The 27,176-nt window shown below is 38.9% G+C and overlaps 2 protein-coding genes across 2 annotated transcripts; both read left to right on the top strand.

Moving 5' to 3' along the window:
• LOC131783697 (uncharacterized) lies at positions 1-22,622 on the top strand. Its single transcript, XM_066159647.1, has 26 exons — positions 1-99; positions 1,631-1,893; positions 2,250-2,373; positions 2,907-3,036; positions 6,194-6,273; positions 6,927-6,981; positions 7,093-7,269; positions 8,072-8,254; positions 8,820-8,987; positions 9,406-9,582; positions 9,864-9,910; positions 10,234-10,285; positions 10,758-10,882; positions 11,818-11,890; positions 12,210-12,277; positions 12,627-12,768; positions 13,664-13,885; positions 14,859-15,066; positions 15,396-15,490; positions 15,674-15,823; positions 16,017-16,511; positions 16,682-16,821; positions 17,204-17,351; positions 17,463-17,515; positions 17,884-18,029; positions 18,760-22,622. Exons 2-26 carry the CDS (start codon positions 1,634-1,636, stop codon positions 22,589-22,591), a joined length of 7,350 nt encoding a protein of 2,449 aa, XP_066015744.1. The 5' UTR covers positions 1-99; positions 1,631-1,633; the 3' UTR covers positions 22,592-22,622.
• On the top strand, positions 22,622-25,914 carry LOC136277199 (serine-rich adhesin for platelets-like). Its single transcript, XM_066158890.1, has 2 exons — positions 22,622-23,600; positions 23,846-25,914. The coding sequence occupies exons 1-2, from the start codon at positions 22,805-22,807 to the stop codon at positions 24,742-24,744; spliced, it is 1,695 nt and encodes a 564-aa protein (XP_066014987.1). The 5' UTR covers positions 22,622-22,804; the 3' UTR covers positions 24,745-25,914.
• The last annotated feature ends 1,262 nt before the right edge of the window (positions 25,915-27,176 follow it).

The following is a 27,176-nucleotide window of genomic DNA, read 5'->3' as shown; positions in this document are numbered from 1 at the left end:
AATCAAACCACTGAGGAAAATTGTTTATTTCACATACGACATGCACACAGGATAGGAGTCCTATACTTCTTTCGCCCGCTGGTTCTTTATAGTTAAAAGGTAAGAGGATATGTCTCTATGCTTAAAGAGTTTGTTCTCTTTGCGACAATTTCTACTTTTTGAGCAGCGATGAAGGCCAAATTCGCTTCCGCTTACATCAAATTTGGGAGCATAGGCTCATTTGCTGAACATGATTATTGCCGAGCTAAGATGAAAAGAATTATAAACTGCACTATCAATGAATCAGATATTTTTCCGAGTACATCTTGGCTCTGTTCTTTGATTCAATTTCGCATACTGCATCGCAGCAACACTCGATTAGTAACGTGAACAGTTTTATGTCACACGAAGTAGCTGCCTAAAAACTCGTCTTCGTGGACAAAGCAGTTGCGAGACCTTTAGTGACTTTCAATTCCTAGCGTGCAGTGGATTACATATTCTCATTTCTAAAAGTACAGACCTTCGATTGAAAATTATCGAGTGAAGATTACCGTGCGATTTAACACAACAAGTTTGGCTAAACGTCTTCTTCTTTTTGATCAAAGAAACACTGAATGAGGGAAGTTGGTTTGGAAGGGGATGAGATGTACTCTCTATACTTTTGGAGAAAGCTCCCGGCTCCTCTCGTACCCCTCATCATGTTTTGAAAACAAATTCCGATTTGTGTGGCGATCAGACTAGTCTGAAAAATTTGAATACTTAACCAAAACAACTAGAAAACGACGTTCCATGGGGCTGATAGGATAACTTTTTGAACACAGATGGGAAAGAGATTAGGTTTTGGCCGGGAAGCTTAATTTAGATTTTTTTCAGAGAGCTTTGAAAGGTATCCTCTTCGGGAAAATATGTAATGGCAAAACATATTTACATTTTACAATCTTAAACCTGCGTGGCTCATTAAGACTCCTAATTAGCAACTGTTGCGTGAAATGACGTTATCCCCGACAGTCACCTGACCTCACTTTTCAATAGAGATGTTCTATAATTTAATTTTGTACGCCGTAGGGCAGAGAATGGAGCAGCACGACGCGTAAGTTGACAAGTCTCAAATCGAATTGACCATCATATAATTTTTTTTATAACATTTTCTTCTGAAGGGTCTTAATAGTAGCAGGCAAGTCAAGAATTTGAAGAAAACGACAAAACTTTTAAGTTTGTAAAACATGTTTCGACAGAAACTTCTCTCCTCTTCAGTTAATTAATGTACAAAGCATCGGAAGTTGAATTTATAATAAGTAGAAAAATGCTAATTATGATAAATAGTGACAACATGAAAACATTTGTGTTTTCCTTTTGGTTGCATTTCAACTGGTTTTGATTTTCTTGCGCGAAGTCGGTTGTTCGCGCTATATCTTTTACTCTGATTCCGCGTACTTTTTTTTTTTGTTGTTGTTGTTGTAGGCGGTGATAAAGCAGATTTATTAACTTGTGAAAACTCTCAGTGTACTACAGAATATTACTTTTTTGGCAAAGGAGATCGAAAAAGTATACAGTGGCTTTTTAAAAAAAGGCTCGGTCTAAGTGACAGAATGATATTGGACTACTGTAGGGCTACAGAGGTTTCTATTTGATGAGTCTTCGTCATTTTTAGGGCATGGAGCAAGTAGGAAGTGGTGCGAGACAAAAGAGAAAAGATGCCGAGCCATTTTATGTAAATATCACTGTGATCAGGAACTGTAATTTTACATGGAAAGATGGTGAACGTTGCATGCCGACACAAAGTGAAGTAGCACAAATACGAAAATCTTCCGTTCTTGGACAATATAAAAAGCAAGTTGAATTTTATCGGAATATGTCGGAGAAAATGGTTATGGAAAAGCTTGAGGAGACATTTCCCTACTTGCGTAATAAGAGGTAAGGAAAATCGAAATTACATTTCCCCAAGAATGTGCAGGAATAGGCCTCTTTAGCTTGTATGTTTTGTTTTCTTGTTTCATGTGACAATGCTCTAAAGAACCATGTCTTTTAAATTTCTTCCTATTTACGTGCATATGGACGTTAAATTTACACAGATAAAGCTGAGAATTCCCTTAAGTAAACAAAAACATAAATGCAATCTAAAGGGCTCTACTCAATGGAAACATGTGAAATGAAACCGCTGATTTCTATTTTCAATAGCCGGTCATACATGATTATTTGCAATCCTCTAAATATTTTGTCCACATGAAGACAGTCGCCTTTGAATGTTTTCCTATAAATTGCCTCTTTAGTTATGCTTGTAAAGTTTTTACCTCACGCCCAGCCGGATGCATATCAACATCTCGAATTTGGGATGGAAAGACCATAAAGAGGAACACACAGGGCAACTCAGCTTTATACATTTTGGAGGATGAGGTAATACCAGGCATCATTTTCTTTCCAGATAACGAAAAAAAAACTTTCACGAGAATTGTAAAAAAAGAAATGTCAATATAGAATTTTCAGAAGGATTCAATGTACTTGTTAAGAGACCGACAACTTAGTGATTTAAACGCCTGCTCCAGGCTCCCAGCTAGTGGACTCGTGCAAAATAACGAGCGAGTGACACTGATGACAAACGACAACAAAAGGAGTAAGAACTATTTTAAACACCGTATTCCACAGGTCTACCAGTTCCAAGGGCACAAAGACATAGATAGGTAGATCAAATTTATTTGAATACGCTAGCCTATCATCAACTTTATAAAGAGCTGGTTTCCAGTAGAGGCGTGAACTAAGTATAAAAGTTAAAAAACTACTGAAAATATACATAAGAAAAAAATACATATATATTTATAAAAATGTATATATATATATGTATCTATGAATACACTTATATCCACTATTTAAACTATTAATACATTAAATATAAACTTAAGACATAAAATAATATATCATTTTGTCTATAGGCAGAGGCAGAAGTTGTGGAAACATCTCAACAATCCTGTTCAAACGAAACAGCGACAGAGGGTCTTAAGCTCCGGTCTGCGGACCCACTTCTTTGCCATGGGTCTTCACTTCCAGACTCCCCTCCACCAGGTACGGTTAATAATGTAGTAGTAAGGGGGGGGGGGGGACCCCTCTTGAGGCCTGAAGCGGTAATCTAGCTGCTGTACTCTGGTTTAAGAGATCCGGGCACGAGCCTAGGCCAGGTCTTTGTGTTGTGTTTTTTAAGAGAGAAATGTAACTCTCACAGTGTATATCTCCACCCAGGTACATTGGGGGAAATTGCTAGAGTGTTGTCGTTGATGGATCAATGAATGTGATCTTCTGCTATTCTCATTGATCCATTTGTTTAGAGTCTGGAATTATTGAAAAAGAGTGATCCTATTTACCAAATCTGGAAAACATATGGGGAATTACACAAAGTATTAAATCAAAGTGCTCTGTGAGCAAACTCGTGAATTGAATTAATGTTATCTGGTTTAGGAAATTTGGTGGTTGATTGTCATATCTAGAGTACGAGCAGTAGTTCAGTATTCGCTAATGTAGCAAAGAAACAAAGTAACGTTGGGATAAGAAGGCATTACAATTGAAATGATCATGCTATTACATTTGACAAGGTGGATGATGTCACGTGTTTTAAACGTCTATCATTTTTGTTTCTGGTTCAAAAGAAAAGGTTGGAAGTAAATGTGGGTGAAAAGTGAAATTTACTGTCTTTCATTGTAAATATGAGAAAATCAAGGCAATACTGTCTTAATGAAAACATTAACGATTCCCTCTTTATCAAATCAGACAAACTGGAACGAGTTTTGAGTGATATAACTAAGCCAAGCCTGCCACCGTCATTTTGGATCTCCGCCTGGGTAGATTTAAGTCACGTGCTAGGCAACGTATAATCAATAACAAGATAGAATTTCATTTCAGGCCTATTTATCAATTTTGTGGTGTGTAACTTTCGCATTTTAGTACGTTGTATGTATGTTGAATCTTCAAATTGTCTTGAAACTTAAAAGAAAATTGTTCTTTAAAAATTCACTGAAAATCGGTAGCTAAAAAATTGTTTGTTTAGGTGTTATCTGATTTTCGTGTTAACTTGTAATTTCGTCAGTCGCCGGCATCTTCTGTTGCTTCACACAGGAAAAACACACTCGACGAAACGTAATGATCAATTTTGTCCTCAATCTCACGCCATAACAGAAAAAGCTTTTGAACATCTGTAAACTCCGAGCGCTTCGCAGTAAGTAATATTTTCAATGAATCTTCGGATTGTTTTCGAGTTCAAGGATTGTAAATTACAATTTTATGAAAAACGAAGGTTGTTCTGTTATTTCAGTGTGAATCCTTGCTTTCCTGCCAGTCGCTGGCGCCGCTTGTTGAAACTAAAACGAAAAAAAAAACTCTTTTAAGATTATCATTGGCTTCTTTTTCACTCCACCACTATTCTTAGCAACAAAGGTCGCCATTTCTTCTGTTTACTGTTCGCTAAAAACTATCAAATGCACTCAAAAGCCTAAAATCTAAAAAAAGTTTACAGGAATCGACCAATCGAGTGAGCGAGCGAGCGAATGCCATTCCCCACATGGTATCTATAACTCGCTCTTGCGCATGCGCGCAATTCACGAGTTAAAAAGGAGGAAGAATTAAGTTTTTTTTTTGCCAAAATACAGCATGTACCTGAATTTGACATTATGATTGACATGCCCAAAACCCTACGGTACTGCAAGCATGGACAATCAGTTCTACAGGTGTTAGTCATTGCGCTATGAAATAAATTTCCAAATTTGGTTTGTTGTCGAATCGAGCTTAAAGTTTATGTTGGTGCAGGTCATGCCCAATTCTGACACTTAGTAAGTCTAAGTCAGTTTACCAGTGGTTGATGCCCTGGCTCCAGATCTACCCAAAGAAAACCTTTCGCCCAAAGAAAAGCTAAAAACTCCTTCTCTTTTATTTTTGCTATTCTCCGTACCTACTTTTATTTTTGTTTAGTTTGTCTTATTATGCGTTCGTTTTAATTGATTCTGTGATTCCAGAGCATAAGTTGTTTCGTAGAGATATTTGTAGAGATATTTTTCTTCCTGACTCGTCCAGCGACAATACCAGCATCAGGGGCTCCTTTTCGCTAGATTTATAAATCCTTAGACTTGCCATTGTGATTTGCTGCTCCGGAACAGAGTTTGCTCCGCGGTATGTTTTGATTCCTGACCTATTCGAGTGTTTGATTCATAGTCGTAGGAGCTCACGCTAAATTTTAACAGCCTTTTGGTGTTGTCACTATATAAAGTGGCTCAAGGGTATACGTCATCTCTTGTTGTTGATCTTGTTTTTCTTAATTGTGTGTCATACATTAGGGGGCTGAAGTATATCGCTAAATTTTCACGGCCACTTTGTATACCTAACTTCATGAGATGAGAGACAGAAAAAACACCATGCCTCTGATCGTGTCGTTTTTGATCGGTCAGAAAGTTTTCATTTTCCCCGGGTCGATTCCTGGGTTCTCTTTTCTAAAGCAGTGTCAAGAGGGTTCTCTAAACACCTAGACCACCTTTGCTAGGCTTTGTGGACGATTTCGCCTGACGTGGCGACTTATCCCTGTTTCACCAAGTTTAGATCGTGAAGATTCATTTGGAAGTTTACAGGTGTTTTTTCGTGAATACTATCATGCACACAGCTGCGTGAGACGAATTGCACGATTTTACCCTTCCAAATGAATAATCATTAATTATGAATGGGGCGACAACAACTTTATAAACGCGGTAACCCGATCCATCTATCCATCAATCAACAGGTCTGTGGTTTTCCAATCAAATGGTGCTTTGTGTATATAACCGATTCGAATTGACACGCGTCAAGTGGTCTCTTCATACTAACAGCTCCTGTGTTGTACTACAATAATATTCTTCTGTGGCGGTTTACCATACCTTCTTTTTGTTCGCAAATTCTTGGCTTTTTGTGGGTTTACTTTTTTTAAATTTGGGCTTGTGATTGGTCTTCTTTCGCAGTTTCCTGTAAGCGTCCTCATTTTCCTCCATGGCCGTCAGTCCTCTGCATCTTTCTTAGCATCAATTAGTGCGTCGTATGTAGGATCCCGATGTATACAAAAGTATTTTAAATTTGTTTCACAAAACAAGACATGGCCGATTCTTATGCAGTTTTACTAATAAGCCATGAGGCAGAGGGGTTTGTAAATAGAGGCAATCATACTGACACTAATAATAGTATTAATTATTGTTTGTAATTATGCTTTTTCCAGACACTATCAAAAGCAGTCTATTTCAGAATACCACTCTGGCACCCAGGCCAAGAGCCATGCGCACTTCGGAGAATTCGGAGGTGAAATACAACTTAGTTTATTGTACACTCTAGTTTTTTGAGCCATTGAAGAAAAGTGGCGAAGCCTTGCTAAAGTCAGCAAATTCAGTTTCATCTTCCAGCCACAATTCATTGTACATTTGGAAATTGTAACATTGTTCACTCAAAAGCTCTTTTCATCTCTTTATACATGCAGGCTTAAATGTCCATTGCTTTCCAATTTCAAGTATACCTCCATAAGTTTACTTTTCATTTAGAGCGCACGAAGGTCTATTTCAATCAGTATGGAAAGGAAAAACCAACTTGAAAATCTCAACACTCGTGGCTGACTGGATGTGAACTTTGCAGTTAACGTCGTTAATTGTGAAGAATTAAATTTAAATCTCGAGGCATTCATTTGCTGGTGTCATGCATATATTCATAAGAATGCTCATTAACATATAATGATGAAGCAAAATTGCTTATGCAATTTCATTTGCATGATTACACAAATATACTAGCTATGTCATAATGCACATTATTTTCACAACCAACTTGTGTTTGTGCAGATATCTAATAACTTACTTTGTGGATTAATTTATTTTGTCAGAATTCACAAGGCAAATCATTATTGTATTAAAATTTAAAAGCAGCATTGTAAAATCAATGCATTATTTATTTTATTTGCATTTCAGATGCCACAAGAATCACCACACGAAACCAATGATTCTACCAACAGCTCAGCACCAGGTAAATTGGCTGTTTATCAGAAGGTGAACTTTGTATCAGAAAAACATAGTTTGGTCCTATACGTCTGTGAAATTGAAAATTTTGCTTTCACATGTTTTTTTTTTAATTTAGTGGCATTGTCAAACTTGAATCAACCTACCTCGAGTAATACAAGTGCAACAGTCATTGTTCAGAACACTTTGCAACCCCCAAATGACTATCCAATGCAAGAAGGCAACATTCTTAATTGGCCATCGGCAGTCAGCACAAATTGTAATCTGATAAATACACAAAACATGGCAGATGCAGGTAGATCTAAATCAGGTTAATCATTATGTATAATGATTAGTTAGATGAAGCGATTAAACTTATTTTTGTATAGATGTGATACGTAAACATATATTATGGAGTAACATCTCAGTCTCTTTGTAGATTAATTACCATAAAATTGGGAATATGGGAATTCAGCTATGGGCATTCCATTTGTTGAGAGATTCAGTGGCCTGCACTGGACTCCTTGTCAAGAGGTCCAGATGCAAGAGTGGGCGGGGTTAATGTGTTGTGTTCTTTCAGTTAGCAAGACACTTTACTCTCACAGCGCCTCTCTCCATGCACCCTGAGGAATACAAATAAATGGGTACTGGTTCACTGTGAGGAAGGCATGATGAAATGCTTGGGGGGGGGGGAACCTTGTGATGGACTAGCAGCCCATCCAGGGGGAGTCGTAGTACTGCTTGTTGCCTCATGCTAAGGAAAGGAGATAAACCCTGGCTGGGTGGGCTTAAGTAGGCTCGAGTACAGGTTATTCCAGTATTACAGGTTATCCTTGTCCACCGTTTGCACGTTGAATTCTGAAATTTGGAGCAAGGATGAGAACCATACATGGAAATATACTTCAACTGGTAGACCAACACAATCAACTGCACATAGAAAAGCTGTTTTTATCCTGTGACAACACCAAAAAACTTAAACATAAGGGTTTATTGAAGCTCTCTAATTTAAGAGGAAACTGTTCCATAGTTGATTTATTTTGTTTTGGAAAATAATTAGTGGGGCACAATGACATTTTCACCAGCGAACTTGACAATTATTTGCCATGCTCTTATTGCAGTGACTTTCCAACAATTGAACCAACTTACGTGTACTTTAAATGATACAAGTGCAACAGTCATTACTCAGCATAACATGCAGCCCTGCAGTGACTTTCAAGTTCGAGAGAGCAGGATTCCTCCGGGGCCATCAGTGGCCAGCACAAGTTTTAGTGTGAAAAAAACGAAAAAAATTGCAGCTTCAGGTAAATCTAACTTGGGTTATATCAGACTTTTTAGGTACAGCGGTACGTTAACCCTTTCACTCCCAAGATCTCAATTGGAATAATCCTTTGTGCCAATTTCCCCATATGTCGCCTATCATTCTAGTTCTGAGGATTTGGTGTGAAATGAAGTAATATCTGCCCATTGATGATTTTCTTTCCTATAGTTACCTTTCTGTTTGAATGTTAATGAATGTTGTAAGGAGAAATTCCTTGTCGGTCACTCCTGGGAGCAAAAGGGTTAAGATTTAATTGATCATACAAGTATATCATTCATTATCCAGATAAATATTATCTTGCTGTAGATCATTTAGTATATGTAAAAATTTATTTTAATATGTAAACATACACCATTTACATAACGTAGCTGAGAACTTGTTCAATATTGAATTACAGACTGCATTTATTAAAAAAAGAGGACTTTATTGCAGTTTTTTTATTAAGGTGATATGTTCTTGCCATATTTGGGTCATATATTAATGGTTAGACTGTCCATCAACTATGAACTTGCCAATTTTTCATTCCCATGTTTCTTTTTATTCAGTAGCTTTGTCGAGCTTGAACCAACTTACCTTGAGTGATACAAGTGCAACAATCATGGTTCAGAATACTTTGCAACCCCCCAATGATGATCCAATTCAAGATTTTAGCCTCTTTCCGGGGCCATCTACAGCCATGGTTGATATGGCAAAACCACAAAACTTCAAAGCTGCAGGTAGACTAGAATGGGGTTTCATCTCCCATTATATGTAGAATTATAATACTTTATGTGTAATACAAATAGTAGATCAACAAAAAAAGTTTTTGTATTTCTGTTATCATGTTGATAAATGTGTCACAAAATTAGATTTACCATGTATGAAAATTCACTTTTAAAGGTAGACTTGTACGATTTACATAGAAATGGCTGTTCTTACATGTGATATTGACAAACTTGTCAATATCACATGTTTTGAAAGCATTTTTTGTTGTCATAAATCATGTTATGCCTATAGTAAGCTGTAACTAAAAACGTGCTCATTAGAACTAGAGGTGTTTGTATTAAGTTCCAGCAACTTTTCGTATTGCGTTGGAATATATTACTGGCTAATTATGCCCATCAAAGAAATTTCTTTCCATTGATTGTAATGCAGTGGCTTTTCCAAACACTAACCAACCCAGCTCGAGTGATTCCAGTGTAACATTCATGGTTCAGAATAACATGGAACCCTGGAATGACTTTTTAAAGCAAGACTACAATAATACTCAGGACACATCGGTATCCACCCCAAATTTTAGTACAACAGAACTACAAAACGCAGCCCCTGCAGGTAGATCTGAATCTCAATTTTTTCTTTTTGGCTTTTAAGATACCTACATTGATTTTGGTATTTCTCGGCAATTTATTAGATTAATTATTGTAGTAGCCTAGTGTATGGTTTAGCTCAGCATCAATTTCCTCTTGCTCATTTGTAAAGAATCTCACTGTTAAATCTGAAAGTTCTTGGTTCGCCTTCTCACGAAGGACTTAGATGTTATCTTTTTGCAATCCTCTTGAAAACGGTTTTAAATATTTTCTTTGATAAACATTGCATGTATTTTTTATCTTAAGCAGACGATGATTCAAACCTGGAAACAAAAGTGGAACAATTGTGGAAAGTAAGATCTTCTCATCTTATTCTCATCTCATGAAGAATCGAACTTTTAAACGCGGCAGATTTTTTTGTTGTTCGCAAAGAACACTTAAATAGTTTCATTATATTCGTGTTGTTTTCGTCACTCGCGCACCAATTATGAGATCGATACGATGTTCATGTTAGGCCGTAGAATGTATTCCGTAAACCAAAATATAAATATTGAAAAGTGAAATAATAGTCACGCAGTAGAAGAATATTAAATCCGTAATATTTTGCTCATTGCTAGCATTTTTCTTCGCCACTTCGGAGCTTGGCACCAGCTAGTTTTCTTTCTGATCGTTGCAGGGTATGACAGATTCTGGGAACTCTCAAATGGCAGAGGATAACGACCACACAGGTATGTCAACTAATTCTGTTGAATTAAAGCGGAAAGATATTAAGACTCATATTTGCCAGGTGCATTTCTATGAAAGGTGCAGCTTCTACTCTCTGTAAGTTGGCAGAATGATGAGACTGATGTGCATGTGCGAAACGTTTCTGTAGGTGCATTAATAGTAGGAGAGGGTGTTATACCTTTCTTTGAAAAGCTTCTGGGGTGAATGTGTGACGCATTGAGGACTTATGTTGCTTGTGGTGCGCCGAAAATCAAACTGAAAGAAAACCGTTTATATCATTTATATTGAAGAAATGTTAGATGTTAAACATAACTGCTGCAGGTACATGTAGATCAAAATGGGGCTACATCTCCCATTATAAACATTGGTGTATGCATGTCTTGCGATTGGTAGATCAACGAAACAAGATGTTTTTGTGGACATGTTATCGTGTAGATAAACTTAGAATAATTCTTTTCCATGATTTTAATGCAGTGGCTTCTTTAAACATCAACCAACCAACCTCGAGTGAATCAAGTGCAGCATTCATGGATCAGAATAACACATATCCCTTGAATGACTTTCCAATGCTGGACTACACTGCTCTTCTGGACATAGAGGTATCCACCCCAGATTTTACTTTAAAAATGATTACCTTGTCATTTCATTATCAACCTTGTCATTTAATTATCAACCATTTATTACATCCCTTTTGATATCGAAAAATTCAGCTGCTCACTGAATTCAGGATTTTGTAGCCTGTATAAATATTTTATTGAAATTAATCGAAATTTTAAACACTAGATTTTTGGTTGGTCGCAAAAAAACATCTTAACGGTTTTGTTCATGTTGTTTTCGTCTCTCGCGAACTCATTATGCGATCGATGCGATGCACAGATTAGGCTGTAGGTTGTATCTCTTGAGCTAAAATATAAATATAGAAAAAGTGAAATAATAGTCTTGTAATAGAGGAATATTAAATCCTGGAATTCACCAGGAAAAAATTTTTTATTTGGAGAAGATGATAACAAAAATTATAACCAAAAAAAAATAAACAGAACTTGAAATTCGCACAAATCTCAAATGTCACAGTTGCTGCTGTAATGCAGCTGAGCAGAGAATGTGTTAAGGTCAGCGCTTTTAGGTTTCAAGACTCAAGGCTAACAAAAAGGTGGGCATGTTGTCATTCCATTTATTCATTTATACTTTTATTTCACATTTAAACACTGTGTTAAAATGTTGGAATCAATAAAATAAAAGTATCCTTATAATGAGCAATATCCGAGCATTGTAGAGACTTATTTAGGAGAGACTTAGCATTTTTGAGGGGAAAAAAGGAGCATTACAGGGAGCATTTAAGTGGGGAGGCAAAAGCATTATAGACAAAAACTTAAAGGGGATTTTTTATAGTGTTGAATGTAAAGAATGAAAAGGCATTAGCATTTAAATTAAAAGTGGTCTTTTATCGTCTAAGTATAGCAAGATGGGTGTTTTAAATGTTGATTAGTGTTTTCACGCCTATCACTACATAACCTTACATTGTTTCTTTTAATAGATGTCTGACAGCTTAGCCGATAATCACAGTACAACTAGTGGTATTTCTGGACTTGATCACAACTTGTCCTTAGGTAAGAGGCTGTAAACCATGCTTGCAGCTTTGGGTGGAAAGTTACTCAAATTACCCTGATAAATCCTTACACATTTATATCTATAAGTAGTCGTTAATAGGACTAAGTGGAGTACAATTCAGAAAGTAATCAGGTGAATGATTTCCAATTGGCCAAGCACGCAGCTTGTGGTTAATTTGAAATTATACTGAAATTTTTTTTATCTGTAACGATGATAATGATGCACCATAATTTCAGAGAAGGCAACAAGCGACCTAGAGGGAATTTGCAGAAGTTGTATGTCCATGATTCTTTTTAAAAACTCATTGCTGTTCTGCAGATGATCTGTCGCCACATGAAGATGAGCACTTCGACTTCAGTGTCACGCCGAAAAAAGTTCCCTTGCAGGTAAGGGTTTCCAAAAATTATCGTAGCGAGGTATTTTTTTAATTGTATCAGTGCACACTGTATGTGATTGAAATGCTTATGCAGGTGGCTTTATGTCATATGCATGTTAATGCTATAATTGTATTGGAATTTTTGTATGGAAATCACCCATGATGAGTATATCCAACTGCGAAATCCTATAAACATAGAAATGAAAAAAGAAACAAGTAGTTTAAGTTACTTAATAGTTCTTGAGCTTTTAAGGAAATTCTGGCTGTATCTGAATGGATTAACTCGTCTAGCTGTACATGGTATGGTGATCCTCCTGATCGCTTTAGTGTTCGTAATGCCACCGATTTCTGTTTTTCAGGGAGCTGCGTTTTGCCGTTTTTCATCTAGTCGAGCGTTACCTGGGAATGTGCAGTTTGCAGTTGCTGTCTTCGAATTGAATCTAGGCACTGTTGAAGTTAGGAGGTTTGGCGAAGACTCCCTTATTGGAGAGAGAATTCCACGTATGTTGATTCTTACTGCTTATACAGTAGTTGGTTGGAAATTGGGGGAAGGGGGGAAATATTCTGTCGAATTGCGTAGTCTGATCGTCCGGGTGGGCATAGGACCAAATATTCCCCAAGAGCAAATTAAATTCTGAACTTCTGAATGTGTCTGCCTGGCTGCGAGCTATAGTCTTTGGGCCCCCGCAAAAACGTTTACCTCAATTAAATTCACTTAATGTAGATAATCATGTTGTAGAGCTAGCACATATAACAAAACTTGTAGCAGGTCATATATATCAACACAACTTAGAAAACACGCAAATATCGTGTTTGTAAAAGATAATTGCCCTTTCTTACTCGGTTGCTATATGTAGCTAGCTATTATTAGCGTTAAAATTCTCTCCGCTCGTTATATTACGTAGTAATTTAGCAATATATCACATACTGTAGTCTAATCTGGGCCTCAACCTATGTCGCAAATATACGAGTAATTTATTTACTTCAAGAGTGTGTTGTTCGATTATTTTTTAAGGCTTAATAGGGAGCCCCTAGTAAACTCAACTTTAAGAAATTAAAGAATTCTACACATTTAAAGTGATTGTTTGCTTTAGGTTAGCTCCTTCAAGTATCTTATCATAATAATCTGTTACTATTTTGTTTTTGCCAAAATTTTCAACCTGCCGATCAAATCCACCATCACTGAACGAGAAAACGCAGAGTTCTACGACTCTCACTATTGCGGAACCGATGCAAAAAAAGTTTTTTTCCAAGAACATAAAATATGGAACTCCATACCTTCTTCTATATTTAGGATATACACTGTATACTCTTTTTGGCTCTACGAGAGGTATGCCGGCGTCATCCGCAATTTTGATCATGATAGTAATTGATTTTGCTTGTTCTATCATCATAGCTTCCAACAAGCCAGGAAAGGTCAAAATATCTTTACGAGCAGGTAAAAGAGAGCTAGGCGAAGCGGAAATTTGGTACTACCATAAAGGTGAAGAGGCTGTTGAACAGATAATTAAAGACCCGGAGTCACTGAAGTATTTTTTTCAAAAGTATTCTGAGATGTTGAGTAATCGTAACAATACAACAGCCAGTGGAGCTGACGCACAAAACTCCGGAATTTGTGGTGAGTGGTGCATCACTGAGTACTTCTAATTTTCATGAAAACTAATTGACCCAAATCAAGGCAGAAATCCTAAACGGTTGAATTTTTTTTCTTTAATCGAGAATTCTGCAGGGCTTGAGTCTTGAATCAATCTCACAATCAATCTTATTATCAACCAATCAATCAATTTTTATAGATCATGCATCATTTGATAAATATAGCCCTTCAGCTGGCTGTTATGTTTGATAATTTCCGCGGCTGAGATATATTATACGATATTTGAATATTTGGGTTACAAATGAAAAATGGTCTCGATATGGCGTGAAAATATGCATAGATATCTGTCCCCGGACACTACCTGTTCCAAGATGCTAACAGTTTTCCGCGAGCGAAGCTCACTGAAAACTGTAAGCAGAATAGGGGCTATTTTGTTTATTATCCTTCAAGTATTTTGTAACGCGCGTAAAAAAGTGTTTTTTGAACAGATTACTGTATGCAGTGTGGATTTTTTCTTTTGAGTGTTTTCTGGAACGACCTTATTAAAAGAAAAGGTTTTCCTTCTTTTGTAATAGCCACTTAACCCTCTCTCTTCTTAAATAAATCTGAAAAAATGACTATTCGTAATGGAAGTAAGGTTTGAAGGTTTAGCTAAGTGATATTCGGTTAGGTGCTGCGTTTAGACCAATCGCGCGCGAGCAAAAATATTTGATGGATCATAATCATGTATACCCTTCAATTTTTGAAAACATGAAACGATAAAGCAATCGTATGGCATTGTTATACTTAATATTCATCTTAAGAAAGATTTTATACCTCTGTGAAAACAATTTTAACATTTTGGTTTCACACCGGACTTTGACTTTATTAGAAGTGTTAGCAGAATAGTGGATGAAATTTGGCACTTAGCTGTTCTTGTCAGACGGTGCTCTTAGTTTGGGGAATTCGTTCGATGACTGTTTCTGGCCCATGATTGTAGATACCCTCTTTTATTTAGGTTCCACAGAACCTGTGCAGATGCTATGCGTCTTAGTCTACGCTGCAGCAGAAATTGGTGGTCAACAATTCATTGAAATGATCTTCAACTCGTCCGCCGGAAGAGTAGTTTATGACCGTTACAAAGACAGCTCAGCTCTTCCCGAAGCTATTGCCCGAGAGTATGGGCACGAGAAGACAGCTACTTTTCTTGAGGAGATAACTAGCAGGTACTCATTTGCACTTGACTTTGGAATGAAGTGATTTAAATACGATTAAGCTTGCAAAAAGATTGGGGTTATTCAGCGTGCTGAGATACAGTCATAATATACAATAGTATATCCACTTTTACTTCTAACAGAGATCCGAGGGGTTGATATCAGCCGTTAGACTGTTGCAGTGAGTTTTTTGTCACTCAGGTTGACATGCGTAAGAAGTGCGTTAATAATATGATCTAACATGGCGGCTACCTTAAGGTTATCGGACACATTACTTTTTCTTTTTAATTATAGCGTGTTTCTTTAGTTCCTATGAATTAAAACACATTTTTGCTGCCTAGATTTTCCAAAGAGGCTAGTGAAGCCCAAAACTACCCCCAGACAATCGACTGGTCTGAGCTTGTGAGAGCTGCAGAGGAAGCACAAAAGCAGCTCGGTGAGTGAACAACATTAGTGCTGCTGAGTTAGATTACGTTTTTGGATATGTATACAGCTCACAAGTTGTGAAATTATGTTCATGCCAAAGTAACCGCCGACCGTTAGGATCGTTGAGGAGGGTGACTTATGAGCAGTAAGGTATAACTGATTCCTTTTAACTTTTTACTTTGTCACCAAATAGGCCTCAGCACTGAAGAAGAGGGCAATCATCTTGAGAGTAATGTTGTAAAGGACAATGGTTATTCAGGAGACATCGACACCTCGTTCAACGAATCTTGCGAGAGTGGAAGCTCCGATTCTGAAGATAACATTCCTCGGGCGACTTTTAAAGGTACCCTGTGATAATGTTTTTTGTCTTAAATTGATTTTTTTTACTGAAGATTTTCTCCTTCTTTCCATTTTATTGGGAAAATTGTATCTTTATGTATATTAAAACCTCCTCACGGAACGTAAGTGTTTGATTGTCAACAGTCGTAGTCATGGCTGTAGTTAACGCAGCGCATTGTACTTTTTTTCCGAAATAGAAATGAATTACCTAGCAGATAAGCTTAGCGAAATTGCATTGTTACATGAAGATCAGGAATTTGAAACCAAGAAGGCAGCTGTGAGCCAAAGTCTGATGTATTTTTGTGAAACTGGATGTTTTAACCGAGAACAAGTAAATTCTACAGTGTCCAAGAAAGTTGTGTTACCGACCTTAGAAGGATGGCAACTCTCCTTTTTCCAAGATAGCTTCATTCGAGAGGCATCCGGCTTGAAACACCTGAGAAGTCTCAATCGATGTGATACTTCTTTTTCCCTGGGCCCAGAACAGGAAAGTATCCAACGTCATATAATCACGGAGTATGAAAAGTGGTGCCTCCTGTTTAAATACATGAAAGACAGCAGTTTACACAGTCGGAAGTTCGCAGCTGAAGGTGGACAATTTGTAGAACAAGTTAATCAGGAAACCCAAGCTGTTATGATGGGAGCATCCTCTAGCTGCGTTGAAGACTTTCTTCGTATACAACCAACAAGAGGTGAGGAACTGATCGTATTTTTAATAATTCAGGCTAAGTTAACTAAGGGGGAATCATTCCCACTATGGAATGAAGTACCAAGTGATCGGCCTTCATCTCTAGGTTGTGTGTTACATTTGCTAAATTCCTGAACTTTGGTTTTTATTATCATTATTATTATTTTTGTCTAGAACTCGTAACAACGTCAGATAATCTGGAGTTAGCTGTCCAATGGAATTCGGTTCAAGGGTCAACAAAAGATTCAATCTCTTCCGATTTATGGGTGTTGACTCGTCTGTGCCGTCCAGCGAGGAATATTTTGTTTGTATGTGTAAGTGTCAAACAAGTGTAAATACTCGTCATTTCATGAATTTTTCTCTCTTAAAAGTGAAGGAAATTTCAGCTTTTTAAAATTATACTTGTTTCCATTTGTTAGCCATGTGTTTTAATTCCGCACTGGAATTTTACGCAACCGACCTATCACACTCGACTGATACCAAAACAGTCCTTCTCAGGACTACCCTCAAAAGGACGATCAGACGACACGATCAGATGTTACCCCCGGGTTCAAACAACTTTTTTACTGTAAAAGGCTGTCTGCCAAGAGATAAACGACCAGTGTACTGACCATACGCTTTCTCGTGAAAAATTGTTCATAAGGCCCTGATAAATGTTCGGTTTGCTTTAAAGTCTCTTTTCTTTTCGGTTTTTAGGTTGCAGACAACAGTGATGTTTTGCCTCAAAAAGCATATTTCGACGATGACAGATACGAATTGTCAACCCAGCACTGGCAGTGGCAGCGATACTGCAGCAGTTTGTTTGATGTCCGAAGTAGGCTACAAGTAATGCGAAAACTATTAGGTACTTATTGCTTAGGGTTTAGGTTTTGCCGGTGAGGTTCTGAATTGATGATAGGTTTATTGATACGTGCATCAAGTTCTTTGATTTGAGTTATTGTCCTTTTATTGTTAGAGCAAATGAGACCAGAATTCGGCCCAACTCCTCTTCCTACATACAGGGCGAAGGTACGTTCTTGGTTTTCAGTGAGATTAACGGTTTTGGTGGCTTTGATGTGTATTATTTTACAGCCAATACTAGTTAACCGATTTCTTATAATGTGCCTCGTCAAGAAACCCAATCCCTTAAAACTGAAAGTTTTCTCCGTGAGAAACTGAAGTGTTGGTCGCATTTGACAAGAAGCAATCCAGGCTTACATTGTCGTTCTTTTTCAATGCAAATTGGCTCTTAGAATAACTTGATTGTTACTTGAATTTTTTTCATTTTTGAGTTGTAAAGAGGGCGCAAGAATCTCTCAATCATGTCTTGAGATGTAAGATATAGAAATCACACTGACGCGCAGTAGGCATATGAACGATACGTTTTTTCTCGGCAGATGTTGCCTCAAGTGCAAGGCAAGCACGTGTTACGCCAACCTGAATGCTGTCCTACTTGGTTGTATACCATAATGCATCAATGCTGGAACTATGCTCCAACGGATAGGCCACATTTTATCGCCATATTTGATGGCATCTCACCGAGGTTAGTCATCATAAATAACCTTAAGCATCGCACTTTTGAAATTAGGACGTGGCGTATCTCCACGAAATATAGGCCGTGGGCAAACATCTCACGTGATTCAGTGGCGAAAGTACCACCATTCGCTCTTAAAGTAAATAGGTACAATCTTCGTAGGAACAAACTCTCTTGGAAAGATCGAAGAACACTAATTTATACACATGCCTGATGGCTTTGTTGATCTGCTTGAAACTTTTGGCATCAGATAAGGGGAAAGAAAAAGCACAGCCTTTCTCGATAATTTTTTTTACTTCTAACCTTCTAGAAGTCATACAACCTGTCAGATGCTCTAAAAGAAAGTTGTCTTTTAAAAAAGAACAAACCAAACGAAACAAAACAGGAACGGGATCTGAACTTTTTTCCACCAGTAACCAATTAAGAGGAATTTAAGTAACCATTGACAGAAAACGTACGAAACTTGAAGCAAGTGAATCGGTACATTTATGAGATGTAAAACTTTGTTTAAATTTGTGATTAAATGATACAATTTATTTAAAGGCTCAAACGTAATAATTCAAAGTTAGTCAAAAAAGATAACACTCTTTTGGATGTTACAGCGAAATTAATTTTTCATGGATTCAACATACCCTACCTCATTAGGTCCTGAAGTGTGGCCCTCGCTGAGCTGCGCTAAGCACTTTCCCGTCCGGGCAACCTCCACTCAATCGATAAGTACAAATTATTTTTCTTGTAGGACGTCAGGGAAGAGCTTAATAGTGACTCGGTTAAGTCTGTATAACCATGGAAAGTCTTTACCCCTGAATAAATGCCAGTCAAAGGATCCTCGCCTTGTAAACGATAAAACAAATCCTCCATCCTCAAGCGTCAACGTGACTGATTACCACAGCGAAAGAAAGGAAAAGTTAAATGAAGAACACTTACATGGTGACGATGAATGTAATGTGGTCTGCATTGACAAGCATATCTTACTTCAAGAATGGATAAAAAATGAGGAAGAACTTCTTCTGATAACAGCACATCCTCCTTCTAAAATCTTCCACGGAGTCAGCAAAGAAATCGGAGACGCCCAAAACGAGGTTAATGTCGAAGCTTCATCCACCTGTCCGCCTGGTTATCAGCGGATATCACGAAAACAGAGGATTGGTTTGCACTACGGCGAGGCTCGCAACCTTTCAACAACTAGATGCTTACGGAAACGCTCTAAACAAAAACGAAAACGTTTGGCGGAAAGCACGTCACAAACTGCCTGCAACCTCACAATCGACAAAAACGGCGAAAATCCGGATGGAGACTTAACAAAACTCCTGGATGAAGGTTTAGCGACGAGTACGTCATCAACTGATTTCAACCTTACAATCGAAAAAGACGGCAAAAATCCGGATGCAGACTTACGGAAGATTGATTTGCACTACGGCGAGGCTCGCAACCTTACAGCAACTAGATGCTTACGGAAACGCTCTAAACAAAAACGAAAACGTTTGGCGGAAAGCACGTCACAAACTGCCCTCAACCTCACAATCGACAAAAACGGTAAAAATCCGGATGGAGACTCAACAAAACTCCTGGGTGAAGGTTTAGCGAAGAGTACGTCATCAACTGATTTCAACCTTACAATCGAAAAAGACGGCAAAAATCCGGATGCAGACTTACGGAGAATTGGTTTGCACTACGGCGAGGCTCGCAACCTTTCAGCAATTAGATGCTTACGGAAACGCTCTAAACAAAAACGAAAACGTTTGGCGGAAAGCACGTCACAAACTGCCCTCAACCTCACAATCGACAAAAACGGTAAAAATCCGGATGGAGACTCAACAAAACTCCTGAGTGAAGGTTTAGCGAAGAGTACGTCATCAACTGATTTCAACCTTGCAATCGAAAAAGACGGCAAAAATCCGGATGCAGACTTACGGAGAATTGGTTTGCACTACGGCGAGGCTCGCAACTTTTCAACAACTAGATGCTTACGGAAACGCTCTAAACAAAAACGAAAACGTTTGGCGGAAAGCACGTCACAAACTGCCCTCAACCTCACAATCGACAAAAACGGTAAAAATCCGGATGGAGACTCAACAAAACTCCTGGATGAAGGTTTAGCGAAGAGTACGTCATCAACTGATTTCAACCTTACAATCGAAAAAGACGGCAAAAATCCGGATGCAGACTTACGGAGAATTGGTTTGCACTACGGCGAGGCTCGCAACCTTTCAACAACTAGATGCTTACGGAAACGCTCTAAACAAAAACGAAAACGTTTGGCGGAAAGCACGTCACAAACTGCCCTCAACCTCACAATCGACAAAAACGGTAAAAATCCGGATGGAGACTCAACAAAACTCCTGGGTGAAGGTTTAGCAACAAGTACGTCATCAACTGATTTCAACCTTACAATCGAAAAAGACGGCAAAAATCCGGATGCAGACTTACGGAGGATTGGTTTGCACTACGGCGAGGCTCGCAACCTTTCAGCAATTAGATGCTTACGGAAACGCTCTAAACAAAAACGAAAACATTTGGCGGAAAGCACGTCACAAACTGCCCTCAACCTCACAATCGACAAAAACGGCGAAATTTCGGATGGAAACTTAACAAAACTCCTGGGTGAAGGTTTAGCGAAGAGTACGTCATCAACTGATTTCAACCTTACAATCGAAAAAGACGGCAAAAATCCTGATGCAGACTTACGAAAAAGCCTTGGTGAAGGTTTAGCAAAGTGTGCGTCATTAACTGATTTCAACCTTATAATCGACAAAGGCGGCAAAAATCCGAATGGAGACTTAAGAAGAAGCTTTGGTGAAGGTTTAGCAAAGAGCACGTCATCAACTGGCTTCAACCTTACATTTGACAAAGACAGCGGAAATTCGGATGGAGACTTAACAGAAAGCCTGGGTGAAGGTTTAGCGAAGAGTACGTCATCAACTGATTTCAACCTTACAATCGAAAAAGACGGCAAAAATCGGGATGCAGACTTACGGAGGATTGGTTTGCACTACGGCGAGGCTCGCAACCTTTCAGCAATTAGATGCTTACGGAAACGCTCTAAACAAAAACGAAAACATTTGGCGGAAAGCACGTCACAAACTGCCCTCAACCTCACAATCGACAAAAACGGCGAAAATTCGGATGGAAACTTAACAAAACTCCTGGGTGAAGGTTTAGCGAAGAGTACGTCATCAACTGATTTCAACCTTACAATCGAAAAAGACGGCAAAAATCCTGATGCAGACTTACGAAAAAGCCTTGGTAAAGGTTTAGCAAAGTGTGCGTCATTAACTGATTTCAACCTTATAATCGACAAAGGCGGCAAAAATCCGAATGGAGACTTAAGAAGAAGCTTTGGTGAAGGTTTAGCAAAGAGCACGTCATCAACTGGCTTCAACCTTACATTTGACAAAGACAGCGGAAATTCGGATGGAGACTTAACAGAAAGCCTGGGTGAAGGTTTAGCGAAGAGTACGTCATCAACTGATCCCAAACTTTCTATCGACAAAGACATCGAAAATCTTGATGGATTCATAAGAAATTTCCTGGGTGAAGGTTTAGCGAGGACTACGTCATCAATTTCTTTCACCTCAACAATGAACACTAAAAACAGATACTTGCGTGAAGATCGTGGAATAGACCAGGGTGAAGGTTTCGCGAAGAGTGCTTCATCAACTGCTTTTACCCTAATAATTAACAGCGTCGACATGTACCTTGGTGCAGACTGGGGAAAAAGCTTGGGTAAAGGTTTGGCTAAGACAGCGTCATTAACTACTTTCACCCTAACAATCAACGGCGGACCCCGATTCCAGCTTAAAAACTGGATACGAGGCCTGGGTGAAGGTTTGGCGGAGAGTACATTATTAACAGTTTTCACCTTAACAATCAATGGAGTCAACAAATTCCGACGCCAAGGCTGGGGAAAAGGCCTGGGTGAAGGTTTGGCTAAGAGTACGTCATTGACTGCTTTCAACCTAACATTAAACAACGTCGGCAGATACCTGGGCCGAGTCTGGGGAAAAGGCCTGGGTGAAGGCTTAGCCAAGAGTACGTCATTAACTACTTTCACCCTAACAATAAACAACGACGACAGATACTTAGGCCGAGTCTGGGGAAAAGGCCTGGGTGAAGGTTTAGCCAATAGTACGTCATTAACTGCTTTCACCCTAACAATAAACAACGACGGCGAACACTTGTGTGGAGACGTGGAAAAAGGCCTGCGTGAAGGTCTGGGAAAGAGTACGTCATTATCCATCTGTCCGCCTGGTTGTAAGCGGATATATCGAAAACAGAGGATTGTTTTGCACGACGGCGAGGCTCGCAGTCTTTCTGCTACTAGATGTTTAGGAAAACGCCCTGAACAAACACGAAAACGTTTGGCGGAAAGCACGTTACAAACTGCCATCAACCTTACAATCGACAAAGACGGCAAAAATCCGGATGGAGATTTAAGAAAAAGCCTGGGTGAAGGTTTAGCAAAGAGTACGTCATCAACAGATTTCAACATTACAATCGAAAAAGACAGCAAAAATCCGGATGGAGACTTAAGAAGAAGCCTTGGTGAAGGTTTCGCAAAGAGCACGTGATCAACTGATTTCAACCTTACAATCGAAAACGACGGCAAAAATCCGAATGGAGACTTAAGAAAAAGCCTTGGTGGAGGTTTAGAAAAGAGTACATCATCAACTAATTTCAACCTTACAATCGACAAAGACGGCGAAGATCCGGATGGAGACTTAAGAAAAAGCCTGGGTGAAGGTTTAGCGAGGACTACGTCATCAATTGCTTCCACCTCAACAATGAACAGTAAATACGTATACCTGTGCGACGACTGTGGAATAGACCTGGGTGAAGGTTTGGCTAAGAGTGCTTCATCAGCTGCTTTTACCCTAACAATCGACAGCGTCGACAGATACCTTGGAAGAGGCTTGGGTGAAGGTTTGACTGAGACAACGTCATTAACTACTTTCACCCTAACAATCAACGGCGGACACCGATTCCCGCTTAAAGACTGGATAAAAGGCCTAGGTAAAGGTTTGGCTAAGACAACGTCATTAACTTCTCTCATTCTAACAATCAACAGCGGATACCGATTCCTGCTTAAAGACTGCGGAAAAGGTCTGGGTGAAGGTTTGGCGAAAAGTACGTCATTAACTGCTTTCACCTTAACACTTGATGAAGGTTTGGCTGAGAGTACGTCATTAACTGCTTTCACCCTAACAATGAATACCGGACACCGATTCCTGCATAAAGACTGGGGAAAAGGCCTGGGTGAAGGTTTGGCGGAGAGTACGTCTTTAACTGCTTTCATCCTAAAAATGAACAGCGTCGACGGATACCTGGGTGAAGACTGGGGAAAAGGCCTGGGTGAAGGTTTGGCTAAGAGTACGTCATTAACTGCTTTCACCCTAACAATCAATAGCGGAAACGGAGACCTGGGTGAAGACTGGGGAAAAAGCCTGGGTGAAGGTTTGGCTAAGAGTACGTCATTAACTGCTTTCACCCTAACAATCAATAGCGGAAACGGAGACCTGGATGAAGACTGGGGAAAAAGCCTGGGTGAAGGTTTGGCTAAGAGTACGTCATTAACCACTTTTCCCTAAAAATCAACAGCGACGGCGGATGTTTGCATGGAGACTGGGGAAAAGGCCTGAGTGAAGGTCTGGCGAAGAGTACGTCATTAACTACTTTCACCCTAACAATCAAAAAAAAATTTTCTTGCCTGGAAGGAGACAGGGGAAAAGGCCTGGGTGAAGGTTTAGCGAAGAGTACGTCTTTAATTGCTTTCACCCTAACAATCATCGGCAAAGGCGAATACCTGATGGGAGATTGAGGAAAAGGCTTGGGTGGAGGTTTGGCAGAGAGTACGTCCTTATCCGTTTTCACCCTAATAATCAACAGCGTTCGCAAAAACCTGCGTAGAGACTGGGGAAAAGGCCTGGGTGAAGGTTTGGCTAAGAGTACGTCATTAACTGCTTTCACCCTAAAAATCAACAGCGAACACCAATATCTGCGTGGAGACTGGGGAAAAAGCCTGGGTGAAATTTTGGCGGAGAGTAAGTCATTAACTGCATTTACCTTAACAATCAATAGCGTCAACGGATGCCTGCGTGGAGACTGGGGAAGAGGCCTGGGTGAAATTTTGGCGGAGAGTAAGTCATTAACTGCATTTACCTTAACAATCAATAGCGTCAACGGATGCCTGCGTGGAGACTGGGGAAGAGGCCTGGGTGAAAGTTTGTCGAAGAGTATGTCATTAACTGCTTTCACCCTAACAATTAACAGCGTCGCCACATATCTGCTTGGAGACTGGGGAGAAGGCTTAAGTAAAGGTTTGGCGAAGAGCAGGTCATTAACTGCTTTCACCCTAAAAATCAACAGCAAACACCGATTCCTGCGTGGAGACTGGGGAAAGGGCCTGGGTGAGGGTTTGGCGAAGAATACGTCATTAACTGCATTTACCCTATTAGTCAACAACCACGGCGGATACCTGTGTATAGATTGGGGAAAAGCCCTAGGTAAAGGTTTGGCGGAGAGTACGTCATTAACTGTGTTCACCCTAATAGGCAATATGGACACATGCCTGATTGGGACATGGGTTGAAGGCCTGAGAAGAAGTTTCCGGAATAGGGAGTTCTTTTTGTCTGATAATGTGAAGATCACTGACAGGGGTGCTCTGGATGAATTGATCTCTTCATTTGAACTTGATAGATGTCTGCCTGAGCCCACCGTCTTGTAAATGGAATCGACACATCAACCATGGAGAGAAAACTTTAGACTCAGGATCTCCAAATTTTTCAAAGTATTCAGTATGGTTGCGCCGTGCCCTAACGCGAACAATGAGAGAATGGGGAAAGAATACACAAATAAATACGACGACGAGATTTTTGTTCGAAAAGACGAAAACTTACTAGAAGTCTTTTGATAGACCTATTCTAGATCTTTCAATCCTCGAGGAAAGGTATAAACCAAATCGATACCTGACGTGACCGGATCATTCAAGAGCATTGAGAAAACGAGAAAAGAATTTTGGAAAGAAGTAAGTCGTTGCACCTTGCACATAATGACACCAAAGAAAAATTAACTTGTAATGCACAGGCTCTAATATGCCAGACTGAAGTGCGCGAACAATTAAAGAGAACTTCACTCACAATGTGCTCAATTCAAATAACCCTGTTTGAAGGAAAGATTCATTATGTTGTCAAGCTCCACTTCAGTTCTTCTTTTTCGCTTGTTGACTAAAGAATTTTTGCTAAAAAATTTCTGACGTTTGAGTGACATTGGAACGAATTAGTCATAATTTAATATTTTAGTGGCTCGTTGAACAGGTTCGCGTGGCATTATGGTAGTTTCGGATTACTTAAGTGTTCCACCCGAAAATTAAGTCTTCTTAGGTCGGTCAAGTCTTATGTTTGACCACTTTCTTTCTTGTATTTGTTGTAATTTTGGCACTCCGACTCCCTGTAAAAATCATTACAATCATTGATTTTTCTTTGTGATTAGTAGTGCAACCAGACTAGTTTACCCTTTCAGGGTATTGTGCTGCTACATTAGATGAAAAATACGTTTCCACACATTTCTTGGCCACATTTAAGGAGTGGTTTTTCAGTGGTTTTTCGTATCTGGCGTAGCATCGGTTCTTTTTGTAGAAGTGATACATGTGATACATGTAAAAATTAGCGATTTCGGCTTATAGCCGCAAACGCTAATCACTCGTATTTCAAACTTTACTAGAACAGACTTGACACATTGTTGAATACGGTAACTGAAAATGACAAAATTACAAATACGCGAATGAGCATAAAATAACTTACATCGTATGAGTGAAAGTACTGGAAAACGACAAAGCGAAATAAACAAGGACTCTTACAAGACGAATGTGACCAAACCAAAGACGAAAACATGAAACCCAGAGCTAGATATGTAACGATAATTTTCGCAAACTAGACAACTAACCAAATAAATTACGCGCAACCAATATATATACAATATGCAAATAAATATAACAAGTACAAAACTGGTAACTGACAAAGGACACTAATGGAAGACGAGAAAATAAACACTTAACACGAAACTATGAAACATCAACACTAACAAAAAATGATAATACAAATTCTTGCGCCTACACGGCTGTTGCTAAAAGAAACTGCTATTTAATGACACGCAACCAAGAAGATAAAACTTGAAAACATTTTGCCGAATTTCATTTTTTTTTTCAGAGTTCAAATATTTTGTCTGGCTGCGAGTTAAATTTATTTTGTCGCTAATTAATATGCTTCGCCCATGAGTTAATCCTTTTTTGCCTTGAGGTTAGCTTGTAAGTGAACCCTTTCACTCCCAAGATCTCATCAGTAATTCTCCTTACTGTCTGCTATATAGTTCTTGTAATGTTGATTTGGAGAATTTGGTATTGGATCAACTAATAATCCCCTTATTAATATTTTTCTTCATTCTCATCACTTGTCTGCTTGATATGGTAATGATATTGTAAGGAGAAATTCTTTCTTGGTCACTCTTGGGAGTTAAAGGGTCAAGTTCAATATGTCGATAGTTATGCCTCTAGTTCGCCCCGGTTCGTATTTGATTTATAGCGAAGATTCATCGTTTGTTTCGCGTATTCTATCATCTCCCTTTCGCGGTCACATGACTGGACACGTGTTACGACCCTACAGTTTATTGTCAGTGAGGATCTCCTGCCGTAACTACTCTGGGTTTCGCTCCCCTTCGCGAAGGGGGCTAACGCTCGCAACGTCAGGTTTAGAAACTCTTTACGGTGACCAAGTTACATGTAAACTTACAACTCGAAACCAAGTTAGCTTGAACCACAGTGGTTCGTTTCATACCCTTTGTTACACCTAAAATCAAAACACGATATTTAAGAGCGACGGTCAGGAAATATCGACCAAAATCTTAATTTCGTGGCAAGAGTTGAAAAATCGCTTTCTTTCGTTTTTTGTCCATAAATAGCTTTTAGGTAGATAAGATACCTGATGTGAATTGTTCCCGCCAAAAGCTTTTTATTTTTTAGAAATATTAGAATATCGGTTTTTGTGGTCGGAGTCACAAAATTGGCTAATCATTTACGTAAAATTTGCATACATCAACTTGCCTCTCGTTCGCAAACAAAGTCGCACGGAGAAATTTGGACAATTTATTTCAACAGAATCACTG

The sequence above is a fragment of the Pocillopora verrucosa genome, chromosome 12, assembly GCF_036669915.1.
Source record: "Pocillopora verrucosa isolate sample1 chromosome 12, ASM3666991v2, whole genome shotgun sequence".
Taxonomy (NCBI): domain Eukaryota; kingdom Metazoa; phylum Cnidaria; class Anthozoa; order Scleractinia; family Pocilloporidae; genus Pocillopora; species Pocillopora verrucosa.
This window is presented reverse-complemented; position numbering and strand designations above follow the sequence as displayed.

Bases quoted from the DNA above. Each gene is read 5' to 3' on its own strand.
- LOC131783697 (XM_066159647.1), top strand. From the start codon at position 1,634: ATGGAGCAAGTAGGAAGTGGTGCGAGACAAAAGAGAAAAGATGCCGAG. The intron at 6,982-7,092 runs GTAAATTGGCTG...TTTTTAATTTAG, and splicing joins TACCAACAGCTCAGCACCAG to TGGCATTGTCAAACTTGAAT. The intron at 10,883-11,817 runs GTATCCACCCCA...TTCTTTTAATAG, and splicing joins CTGCTCTTCTGGACATAGAG to ATGTCTGACAGCTTAGCCGA.
- LOC136277199 (XM_066158890.1), top strand. From the start codon at position 22,805: ATGAACAGTAAATACGTATACCTGTGCGACGACTGTGGAATAGACCTG. The intron at 23,601-23,845 runs TTCCCTAAAAAT...ATTGAGGAAAAG, and splicing joins GAGTACGTCATTAACCACTT to GCTTGGGTGGAGGTTTGGCA.